Here is a 13,043-nt window from a genome sequence, read left to right on the forward strand (position 1 = left end):
CCAAAGAAACCTGTTGGTTTTAAACCATGTGCTGCCTATCACAGGCATACGTCTGTGACAGACCCACATTTGGTTTGTCTGTGGTGCTTAAAGAGAGACCATGACTCCAAGACCTGCCGCGGACTGCTGCACCATGCACCCGAAGCCACTGAGAGTACTCCCTCAAATTCATCGCCGCCCAACTTCGACGACTCCACAGCACTTAAGATCCCAGTTGCACAAAAGGTCCCAGGACAGTTCGAGGAGCCACATCCAGAAGACGTTGGTTAAGTCCACTGCAAAAAGAAATCCAAGAAGTAGAAGCCTCGCACTTTGAAGTCTTTGACTAGGCATGGGAGCGGCAGCACTCCAGGCTTGGCGCTTCCACGGAGCCTGAGTCAGGGTCCTCTCTGCTCTTCTCTGACTTTCCAGGAGCCAATGCGACACCTGCCCAACTGAAAGAATTTCATAAGGCCATGTACCTGATATTTGGGTGGCCCGGCCCCTCTGGAGTGCCTTCAGGCCCAACGAGCCCCCACTGGATCCTCGCCATCAGGTTCACTCTCAGCACCAGTCAGGTCCCATGGATCCGTTGTTGAATGCGGAGCGGAGCTGCCTGTGAAATAAGACCTTACTCGGCCTCTGCTCCAGTGCCAATACCGCAAACACCCCACGGCATTGTCCAAGCCCTGTACAGGGGCTCCTGTGTATCAGATAACTGCCAGCCGCCATTGCCCCACTTCTGGGGACACAATTTTCCTTACCCCGCACCCCACCCCAGGGAGATTGGTGGTCCAAGCCTCCATCTTTTGGGTCAACCCTGGCGCTTTCCCTACCATTTCACTGTATAGGAAATCCAAAAGGCTGGATACCTTTAGCAAGAGGATGTTCTCTTTCGCCAGCCTTGCACTGTGGTCAGTGAACACTGCATGCCTTTTGGGCTGATATTCCCATGCAATCTGGGATTCAGTTGCACAAATGATGCCTATGGTCTTGGAGGAGGCCCGAACCATACTCTCCCAAGCTATTGCTGACGAGAGAGATACAGCAAAGTTCACCATACGATGTGGACTGGACACAACCGGCTTGCTGGGTAGTGCCAGATCAACCTTCTTTGTTTAAGTCACCTGTTGTAGCTAGGTTCCTCAAAGGTTTGCAACATATGTTTCCTCACAGGCCATTCATCATGCCCAGTGGGACTTAAATTCTGTCCTGACTTTTTTAATGTATGCACCCTTTGAGCCTTTGCACATTTGCCGTCTTCCTTTATTGACCATCAAGACTTGCTTCTCTAGTGGCTGTTACATTGGCATGGAGGGTCAGTGATTTTCAGGCACTCTCAGCACACCCTCCTTACACCACCTTTTCTCCAGGCAAGCTGGTATTCCTTCCTTCCGAAGGCTGCAACCCCTTTTCAAGTAAGCCAGACATCACCCAGTCTCCCTTCTTTGCTCTGCCTGACCCTTCCAAAGAAGAGGAGAGACTTTACTGCCTGGATCCAAAAAGAGCTTTGTCGTTCCATCTTGATTGCACAAAAGAGTAAAAGTTCTGTGTGGACAATCAACTCTTTGTGGGGTATGTAGGAGCCAAGAAAGGAAAGGCATGCAGTAACTGAGCATCTCAAGGTGAATAGTACTCTGCATCGAGATTTGCTACACATTGTTCAAGAAGCAACCCCCTGAGGGCTTGTGTGCTCATTTCAACAGAGCCAAGGCTGTGACTACTGCATTAGCCCTTGGGGGCCATGTCCTGGACATCTGTCAGTCAGCAAAATGGGTATCTCTGCACACATTTACCAAGCACTACTAACTTGAGAGTCAGGTCCATTGTGACGGGCATCTCCCAATCAGACTTTCTGGTTTAAATCTGCTTCGCAGGCTCACCTCCGGGAGGCATTGTTTGGATATCTATTCTAAGGTAAGGAATCTATGGCTAGAAGTCTCAATCAGATTAACAAGTTACTTACCTTCGGTAACACCTTATCTGGTAGAGACTCTATCTAGCCACCGATTCTTTAACCGCCCTCCCATCCTGCCTGCTCTGCAATCTGATTACTGTTTAAGAATCACTTTTCTAAGCGCCTTAGTATTTTCACACTGGTTGTCAGTCATGATCGAGGCTCCACGCTCCTGGCATGGAAAGTCGTGAAAGTAACTGACATCAGTGTGCCGAGGTGGAACCTATATAGGTAGTGCGTACGTCATTTCCAGTGCAGCCAATGCGGAGCTGGCCGATGCTACCTAATGGTGTCCAGGGGCACTATTAGAAATTTCCTGATCCAGTTTGATGCCACCTGAATATTAAGGTAAGGGATCTGCGGCTAGATAGACCCTCTTCCAGATAAGCTGTTTCTGAAAGTAAGTAACTTGTTCTTCAAGGATTTATCATTTGGCAATGAGAAGGGCTCTAGTCCCAGCGACCACTATAATTTGACACACATCTGTGGGGATTGTAGAAGGGCTTTTAGGGTATTTGGAGTTTTAATATTGGTTATAGCAGACATATGAATGCAATATGTCTGACTTTAAATGTAGATTTTATTTATTTATTTTGGAATTTTGTAAAGCGCTTGGTTACGAGCTCCGGCGTGTCCCCGCGCTGAGAGTGAGCCTGTGAGAGGATCAAGAGGCTAGAGCAGTGCTAGGCGGAAAAGATGAGTTTTGAGGGCTCTGCGAAATTTGGTCTCAGAAGGTTCGAGGCGCAGTTCAGTGGGGAGCCAATTCCAATTCTTGGCTGCAAGGAGCCTGAACGATCTGCTCCCCATCCGAGCTTTACGGATTTTGGGGACAACTGCCAGACCCGTGCCAGAGGATCTAAGCATCCGCTCTGGTCTATAGGGGGTGATGAGGCTGTTCAGAGGGGCGGGTGCTCTACCGCCAAAGATGCGATGGCACATGCATAAAGCTTTGAAGGTAATCCTTTCACTGATCGGAAGCCAGTGAAGGGACCTCAAAGCGGCTTTAGAGGGTGTTCTCCTAGGAAGCGTCCGAACCAGCCTGGCTGTGGCGTTTTGCAGTACCTGGAGACGGTTGAGACTTTTAGCCGTAATACCCAGATATAACAGATTGGCATAATCGAGTCTCGATGTGACCAAGGCATGCACAAGAGTCTGTCTGGCACCATCAGGAAGCAGGTCAAGGACCTTACGTAAGCTCTTAGGTATCCCGAAGCACATTCCAACCACCTCGGACCTCGGAAAAGAACATATGATACTGGAAAGACTGTAGAGGCATGTTGTTGTGTGGGGTGTAGCAGGCCGTAATGAAACCAGAGTTAGTGCATAGGAAGAGGCAGCAACTTTACTCCCTATTGTACATAATCTAATACTGTTCCCCTCTCCCTTAGTGTCAGTCCCCTACCATTTGCTATGTAAAGTGTTCTACCATTTGCTATGTAAAGTGTTCTGTTTCTTTTCAGTCAAATTTGCACTACATAATCACAAATATATACCTACATTTAATTTGCGGCCCAACTTCCATGCTTCTTACATGTACTTATCTGACCCAAATGAGTATATGGTGTAACAAGTGCCTGTGCAGTGGCCTACCGAACCTGACAAGTACCAGAAAGATGTAAGAACATTGTAGTTTTTCTATGCAACTTAGAGTACGTATACATACAGCAAGCTCTCATTTTACGTGGAGAAAATGAGAAACTGCCACATGCCACTTTGATTACCCCAATCACACATTTAACTCATCTAATCTGACCACATGACCCAGCATAGTAGATTGACCAACTCAGATTCTATGCACCTATTTAAAATATGTGTAGGCATTCTCTGTTAAATATATGACACTGAACCACAAATACATCGCTAGAGGGTACAAATGTGTGACTAAGGCTAGAGGTCTAGGAAATGGACTTTGTGGGACAAGGATGTAACTTTGTACATGAGTCTTCATAGAGGTTTATATTGACTGTATTGAGTGTGAAATTGTGGCAGACATTTGTAGAGGTGAATGTTCCGTTTTACCTGAAAGAGTAACAATTTAGATACTTCAAAGTCGTTTAAGGCTGTTTTGGAATGATTACAGTGAGTATTTTGTTTAAATGCAAAGATAAGTGATCTTACTACATGTTCTGACAGTGGCCTGGAAGATCAACTTCTAGGTAAAGTTGTGGCAGAGGAACGTCCAGACCTAGAGGAAGCCAAAAACCAGCTGATAATCAGCAATGCCAAAATGCGACAGGAACTGAAAGAGATAGAGGATCAAATACTTTTCAGACTCAGTTCTTCAGAGGGTAACCCAGTAGATGACGAAGAACTGATCAAAGTGCTCGAGGCTTCAAAGCAGAAAGCGGGTGAGATCAAGGTCAGTGACGTTTTTCCCTTCTATCTTACTTTCATAAAACATATATCTTAGAATTTACATATCAGTAAATGTAAATATAGGCGTATTTGTAAAGCGCACTGATACTCCGGAGTGTCCTGGCGCTGTACTCATACCGCTAGGGAACCCTTCCTGGTTTTTCCCCGTGAAATGTCCACTCCTGGGCATCCCCAGGGTGCAACCAGGCATCCCTAGCGCTGTAGGGGGCCGTTGTGGAGACTAAGCAAGCTATTGCCCAGAGTTGCAGCGTGGGACCCATGCTTAGAGTAGGCACCGAGGCGAGAAATCAGGTCCGAGGAATTATGAGTCCAAGATCCGCCGAGGCAGGAATTGAACCCTGGTCCCGGGCCAGACCTCTGCATCAGGGTCTGCCGCTCTAACCATTAAGCCACACTTCTCCACTATCACTATATCAGTCTACTTTCTCCACCACTGTCTGCCCATAGGCATGTTATATGTTGCTCATTAATGTTATTTTGTTTTGTCTCTCTTGATGTTTCCCGCAGGCCAAAGTGCGTGTGGCTGAGCAGACTGAGAAAGATATTGATGCCACCCGCCTTGAATATGTACCTGTGGCCGTTCGCACCCAGATCCTCTTCTTCTGCGTTTCTGATCTCTCAAATGTTGACCCGATGTACCAATACTCATTGTCATGGTTCCTAAGCATCTTCATGTCTGGTATTATGAACTCTGAAAGAGCAGGTACATCAGACATTCTGTATAACTTGGAGTTTAATGAGCAGATATTCAATGCATAGGAGTTTCTAGCCTACCTGCCTGTTGAGGACCTGGCATCCCTTTACCTGACTGAATAATGTGATAGTTCAGATACCAAATGAGCCTGAAGTTAAATAGATGGGACCCATGGAACACTGGGTGAAACAATATCCAAGAAACCTAATGTGCAGTTTTTCTTGCCTATTCTGTTCAACTCGAATCCCTCCTATAAAAGTAAGGAATTAAAGGGCAAAAGATATGCTTGAATAGAGAGAAGTATTAACTCCCTTCCTCTCATATATAATCCATGTACCTTGTTCGGTGGATCTTGCTGTATAAGAGCTGTATAATTCCCAACAAAACCAAAACATCATAATTAGTATAAAAAGGAAGACGCCTCCTATGATGGCCCTTTAGTTTTAACAGTGGCTGCAATAACATTCACTCCTTAAAAACAAGTGTATCTCAGTGTAAACAGGAGAACGCTATGACCACATTTTCCTTGGTAAAACAAACCTTAGCTCTCAAATCAAATGGTTTGTCCTTGTTTACCTGAAATGTATTTTGTATTTCTTATAAGCAAGTGCTGTCTCATCGGCCCAAATGCTGTATCACTAACACTTGATTTGCTGTTTCAGAAACGGTGGAGCTTCGCATTGAAAATATCAACAAATACTTTACATTCAGTCTGTACAGCAATGTCTGCCGAAGCCTGTTTGAGAAACACAAGCTGATGTTTGCTTTCCTACTCTGCATTCGGATTATGATGAACCAGGGCAAGATCGACCTGGTGAGGAGATACCCCTACAGATACTTTTATTAAGCTCATCACAATGTTGCCCTGGTTTTTTATATATTACCCCCCAGCCCCCTTTTCTGGCAATAAGCTTAGATTGACGCTAACATGGACAAGAGCAGGCAAACATCCTAGACCAGTATAACAAATTATTTTGACGTCATTCTAAACTCTCGCAGCCATCATAACATATGACCTACTGATGCACCTAGTTATCATGATAAGTATTATATGTTCATCTCCAAAAAGGACTCTCTGAGCAAGATGGATGCCATACAACAATTTAAAGAGTCAGTGCTACCCAGCATGGTTGGGTGACTCATAAACAAATCTGACAGAAAGAACAAATATTATTGATTTTATTCGTACTGGAACTTGTGGCTCACTCTCACAAATGAGTTTTCACTCTCCATTCTTGGTCTCCTTCACCAATTTTCAGGGACACTTCCCTCACTGGCTGTATCCCAAAGATGGTCTAATACTTGTTCTGGGGTTGTAGGCTGCAGAAAGGCTGCATGGAATTGTGAGCTGGTGTGAGGTTCCTCTTCCTAGTAACCATAAGAATCCTCCATGAGGTTGGCAAGCTTGTGAACCTATCTGGAAACTTGAGGCTTTGTGACTTAATTGAGGCTAACTCGGGCACAGGCCTAACCCGTTGTCAGTGAAGTGAGATTTCGCCTACGCCCTTGCTCACCCATCAAGCTTATGTTATGTTATCTGACACTTGTATAGCCCTTAACTGCCATTTATGTTGCATCATGGCACCCTAACGGTGTGAGCGTTTACAGGCGGACCAGCATGTTTGTTTGCTGAATAGATGTGAACTTGACAAATGTACTGATTTCTGCTGCTTAGACTAGGTTTTTCCTACATTTATGTTCAAGTGTTCTGTTGGGTAGGGAAGTGCATCTTCTGCTAGCCATGTTTCAGTTATGGATAGCCAGTCTGTTTACATGAACCAGATTAGGTGATGTGGGTGATGTTTATTCTTTCATGTAGATCTTGCATCGATCAGTATGCATTTGAGGGATTTTGTTCTTATGAGAGACCAGTTGGTCAAGTGGGGGGTTGTCTGGTCAGTAAAACCTGCTTGTCTATTTATGATACTCTTGGGTATGCTAAATGTTTTTATCTGGTTGTTGTTCTGGGTTTTATCGAAACAGGGTGCTAGGTGGTATTCTTGGATTATTTTTTGGACATGCAAGCCACAAACCTTTCTCAGCACTGTTACGGGAGGGAGACTGGCATATTGACCGTACAACTCAATTATTTTTTAGGTGTCCCTCTGCTATGATTACGTTAGCTCATGTGCTTATCCAGTATTATGGGTATCTTTCATAGATTCACATGCCTGAATCATTCCCCGTCGTCGGGGTGGGAGTCCCCGGTAAATAATTATAGTAATGTCACATGGACATATACTTAGTACTAGGCCAGAGGCCTCACATTAGTAGCCTATCTAGGTCCTTATGTAAAAAGGACCAAACTTTGGCCAGTAGCCAATCAGCCCTTATCACCCTCCTGACCTTCCTGGAAGGAGCCCTTGTCCCTCAGATTTTCTACCGCACGTCGTGCTGAAGGGAGTCTCCACTGAGCTCTGCTCAGGTTTTTTCCTATATCCTTTTATTCTTCAAGTTTTGGTAGTAAATATGGGGCTACTACTCCTAAAAAAGGGCTTTTTACACCCTGTGCCTCTTGTAGTAAAATGAGGTTACATATAGAGGACAAACATGAAGATTGCCTGTATTGCCTCTATCCTCAGCATTCTGCCAAGGAATGTAAGATTTGTCGCACTCTCCCGGTCAAGACGTTGAAGGACAGGGAAGGGCGACTGCTTCTGTGGCTCCAGAGACTTAAGAACAAAGAGCAGGTAGTCTCCTCAGGTGAGAGCGAGTGTTCCTTCAGGAGCTTCCACTCCGCTTCAAAAAGGCCTGGGCAGTCATCTCCAGATCAGTCTGTGGCGCCTCCTCACAAGAAGCCAAAGTCTGTTGAGAGTCATCCTAAGGTCAAGCCTTCTCTTCAGATGACAGAATTCAAAAAGCCTGCTATAATGTCGTCTAGCCTGCCTGTGACGTTGTCGACAGTCTCCATTTCGACATCCACGGCGTCTACTTTCTCCATGGCATCGACTTCTACCACGTCGTCGACGATGGGTAGGTCAATATCTTCTGTCATTCCTGTCACAAAATCGTCGTCGTCGCCTTTGACAGCGCTCCCGTCGACGTCTGCTTCATCATCGACGAAGGCAAAGCTTCCAGCGTCGACGAAAATCCCATCGTCGACGAGGACTTCCTCGTCGACGAAGATCCCATCGTCGACGAAGATCCCATCGTCGACGAAGATCCCATCGTCGACGAAGACACAACCGTTGACAAAGATACTGCCGTCGACGAGTTCCTCGTCGGCGAGGACACCGTCGTCGACGAGGTCGTCGACGGGCCTGTCGACGACGAGACCGTCGACGACGAGACCGTCGACGGCGCCGTCGACGGTGGCATCGTCGTCGTCGAATGCTACAGTGTCGACGCCGCCGTCGACGAGGACGTCGTCGACGAAAACATCAATGACAATGAAAACACCTGAAACATCAAAAATAGTAGACGCTACACCATCAACAGACACCGCGTCAAAGGATTTACACTCCAAGGGCTCTCCCTCATTGAAGTATACATATACACACTTTAAAATGTCGTCATGTTTGGTCACACCAGAGATGACCTCACCCAGCAAGGTCCAACAGTTGTTGCCAACGCAGTTTTTAGACACGGAAGATCCAGAAGATCAGTCCATGTTTCCCATAGCATCCAGTCCCTCTCATCTCAACATCAAAATTCATGAGAGTTCGGACTGTGAAGATTTTGAGGAAATTACAATTCAAGAATCAGTTCAAGAGCATACCACTGTTCAGCCTATGGTGTGCCTTCCAGCTTCAATTGTTTCTGACCTACAATTTCTAATTTCAGATTATAAACAAAGATTTCCATCATCTGCTCCTGCCTCTGGAGTACAGGTACCACAGGAAACACCAACTCCTAAACATCGACAGCGGCCTCTCCCGAGGGATGTGCATCAGGAACAAGAGACATTTCCTCCTCAAAATTCTACGGATGAGGAAGAATATGAGGAAGAAGTGGGAATTGATGAGGCCCAGGATGAAGAAGGCGAAATACATGATGACGATGATATGGATTCTGATTATAATGCTAACCCAGATCCAATATCCCCAGACCAAGTACAGGAAGATTCAACCCCTGAGGACTTAGGGGGATTCCATAATATCGTAGGAAGAGCGGCTGCAAGATTCAACATCCAAATAGCATCGGAAACGAAGGACTGTTTTCTTCATGATTTCAAAGAACCCTTCAAGAGATCAGCTCGCTCCATTCCAGTAATCGATTATATATGGGAGCAAGGACAAAAAATAATGAAAACTCCTCTCTCTCTCATTCCAGTGCCGGCTAGACTTGAAAAGAAATACAAAGCCCCAGACACTGCACCCGCATGTTTGACTGGTCAAACTAAACCTGATTCAGTTATATCTCAGGCCGCTCAGCGGAAGTCCAGCAATCCGTCAGCGACCATGACCGCTCCTCCTGATAAAGAAGGAAGAAAGCTTGATGCCATTGGCAAGAGATTTTCCTCCATGTCCGCCCTATCAATCAGGGCTGCAAATTCTCTGGCTTTACTAGGTCGCTATAATCGACAGATATGGGCAGATATAGCCCCATATCTGGGGGCGATTCCAGAAGACCAGAAAGACGAGGTTAAAAAGATTTTGCTGGAGGGTGAACGCTCTGCTTCAGAGATGATAGAGGTGGCCCTGGATATTGCTTCCACAGGGTTCCGTCAATTGGCGGGAGCAGCAGTTTTAAGGCGCCAGGGCTGGCTTAAAGCCACAGCATACCGGCCTGAAGTGCAAGCCAAAGTCCTCGACATGCCTTTTGATGGGGAGCGCCTTTTCGGTGAACATATTGATGACATGCTGCAAGGCATTAAGAAGGATACCGAAACGGCGAAAGCCCTAGGCACTCTACAATTCAAACAGAATTCCTTTCGAGGCTCCAGAGGTCGAGGACAACAGTCTTGTGGCAACTATCAAGGTTACAAGTCCTCTTATAATTCTTCCCAGCAGTACAAACCTCAATATCAGCAGAGGCAACAACAACAAGGACATTCCTCATATAACAAGTCGTCCTTTCGAGGAAGAGGAGGAAAGAAAGACAATAACAGACGTCAATGACTGCTTTCTCCAGCTGGCCTCCACCTCTTCTTCACAGTTCGTAGTTGGAGGAAAAATTACCAACTTCCTTCACAATTGGAAGAAAATTACTACAGATCGTTGGGTGTTGCAGTTAGTCCGCTTCGGACACACTCTGGAGTTTCTCGAGCATCCTCCTCCAAATCCACCATGTCCGGCGCAACACAAAAATCTAAACATACTTCAACAGGAACTCTTGCTAATGCTTCAGAAAAAAGCAGTGGAAAGAGTTCCTCGAGAACAAAAGGGGAGAGGATTCTACTCCCGATTCTTCCTGATCAGAAAAAAGGAGAAGAAGCAGTGGAGACCGATACTGGATTTGAGAAACCTAAACAAATACCTCAAGAAGCAGTCTTTTCGTATGGTTACCCTTCAGGAGGTATTACACCTGCTCAATTCAAAAGACTATATGGTATCCTTGCACCTCCAGGATGCCTATTTTCATATCCTCATTTACAAGAGTCATCGACAATTCCTGAGGTTTACAGTGGCAGGCAGGCACTACCAGTTCAGAGACTTACCATTCGGCCTGAAGTCAGCTCTGCGCATCTTTACAAAGTGTCTGTCTCCGGTAGCAGCATACCTTCGCCAGCATCATCATCAAGTCTTTCCCTACCTGGACGACTGGCTTGTCAAGGCTCCTACTCGAACAGGCGTGGCCAAGTCCTCTACCGCCTGCCTTCGTCTCTTCGAGAACTTAGGCCTAACGCTCAACCAGGAAAAGTCAAATCTACGTCCATCACAACGTCTCAATTTCCTAGGAGCGACATTGGATACACAACAGGAGAAAGCCTTCCCTTCCAGGGAACGTCAGGTCAAGCTGAGAAACCTGGCCGTCCAAATTCAGACCAAAAAGAGAGTCAGGGTTCGACTATTCAAGTCGTTGCTAGGAATGATGTCTTCCAACATATTTCTCATTCCGCATTGTCGTCTCCACATGCGACCTCTACAGGAAGCTTTAACAAATCAGTGGATCCAAAGTACAGGATCTTTCGACGACTGGGTCAAGATCACTCAGGTCATGAAAAAGGCTCTGAGATGGTGGCTTCTGGGCGACAACTTGAACAAAGGCCTTCCTTTTTTACTCCCAGTCTCCCCTTATGTCATAACCACGGACGCATCACTGGAAGGATGGGGAGTGTTCCTTCAGGAATTGCAAGTACAAGGTCAGTGGTCAGTGGCAGAAAAACGACTCCATATCAATTTGCTAGAGTTACGAGCAGTACGCTTAGCTCTTCGGGCATTTCTACCCCGAATCAGGAGCTTCCCAGTGCTTGTGAGGACGGACAACACCACCACAATGCACTACCTAAACAAACAGGGAGGTACTCGATCCAAGACGTTGTCTCGCGAATCTCAGCAAATTTGGAGGTGGCTACTCCAGCACAACATTTCTCTGCGGGCAGAGTATGTCCCAGGAGTAGACAACATCCTGGCAGACTCGCTAAGCAGACAGCGCTCAATTTGCCACGAGTGGGAGCTCGACCAGAAGACGCTCGACTCAGTGTTCTCCCGTTGGGGCAAGCCTCACCTGGATCTCTTTGCGACGGAAATGAATGCGAAATGCCAATGTTACGCAAGCTGGCTTCCCCAGAAAAGATCCCTAGGGAATGCTTTTTCGATGACATGGTGCAAGACCTTTGCTTACGCCTTTCCACCGTTTCCCCTAATCCCAAGGGTTCTCCGGAAATTGAAAGCAGAGAGTTGTACCATGATCCTGATAGCCCCAGCGTGGCCGCGCCAGCACTGGTATACAGAACTACACCTTCTATCGCTGGAACCTCCAATTCTATTCAGGACATGCCCACATCTCCTTACAATGAACCAGGGACAAGTCCAACATCCGGATCCAACATCTCTCAAATTATCGGCTTGGCTCCTGAGTTCAGAGAGTTCCAGAATCTAGATCTTCCACAGGAATGCAGAGTCGTTCTAGCCCGGGCCCGGGCTGAAAGTACTAATAAGACATATTCCCTTAAGTGGAAAAGGTTCTGTTTGTGGTGTAGGGCTCAGAAATTGCATCCGTTCACTTCTACTCCAGCACAAATTCTGCCCTATTTGCTCCACCTAGCCAATTCAGGGCTGGCACACGCTTCAATAAAAGTCCATCTGGCGGCCATCTCCAGGTTTAGACGTTCTTCGTGTGGCGCTTCACTATGGACCAACAGACTGGTCAAGCAGTTTCTTAAGGGATTATTCAGAACTTTCCCTCCAGTACGAGCGTCACCACCTACATGGCAACTAAACGTGGGACTAGCTCAACTAATGAAACACCCGTTCGAGCCAATTCACAAAACAGATCTTAAATATTTGTCATGGAAAACGGCTCTACTACTGGCGCTCACGTCAGCAAGGAGAGTGAGTGAACTGCAGGCTTTTTCTGTGCAAGACCCTTTTATCCAGTTTAAGAATGACAGGGTCATTTTAAGGACTGATCCAAAATTTATACCAAAGGTTCCGTCCTCTTTCCATCTCAATGAACCTATTGTCCTGAGATTGTTCTTCCCAAATCCATCATCTGCGGCTGAAAGATCTCTGCACTCATTGGACCTCAAGCGATGTCTCAAATTCTACATACACAGGACTGAGCAATTTCGGAAGTCTAACCAATTGTTTGTTGCATTTAGCAGGCCCAGGAAAGGCCTAGCATTGACAAAACAGAGCATTTCCAGATGGATTTCAGCGGCCATCGCATTCTGTCACCAACAGGCGGGCCATCCTCTGCCTTCAAAGGTTCGAGCACACTCCACTAGAGCGGTAGCCACCTCCATGGCGCTCTTTGCTGGGGTACCCATTGTCGACATCTGCAGAGCGGCGACATGGAAGACGCCGCATACGTTCACCAAGCACTACTGCTTGGATTCTGAACTTATGAAGGATGCAGCAGTAGGACAGGCTGTCCTACGTCATCTATTTCATTAGAGGTGAGCCTTCTTCCTATCATCCCACCTTCCAGGTA

At 46.5% G+C, this 13,043-nt stretch overlaps 1 protein-coding gene across 2 annotated transcripts in view; it reads left to right on the plus strand.

Annotated features, from left to right (window-relative positions):
* The window catches only part of DNAH1 (dynein axonemal heavy chain 1), a 1,443,760-nt gene that overhangs the window by 1,198,731 nt on the left and 231,986 nt on the right, over positions 1-13,043 (plus strand). For both annotated transcript variants that reach the window (XM_078661462.1, XM_078661463.1), the window contains 3 exons: positions 4,070-4,295; positions 4,820-5,015; positions 5,669-5,820. In XM_078661462.1, the coding sequence (XP_078517588.1) occupies positions 4,070-4,295; positions 4,820-5,015; positions 5,669-5,820 (574 nt within the window). The remainder of the gene's footprint in view (positions 1-4,069; positions 4,296-4,819; positions 5,016-5,668; positions 5,821-13,043) is intronic.

This window comes from Lissotriton helveticus, chromosome 9 (genome assembly GCF_964261635.1).
Source record: "Lissotriton helveticus chromosome 9, aLisHel1.1, whole genome shotgun sequence".
Taxonomy (NCBI): Eukaryota; Metazoa; Chordata; class Amphibia; order Caudata; family Salamandridae; genus Lissotriton; species Lissotriton helveticus.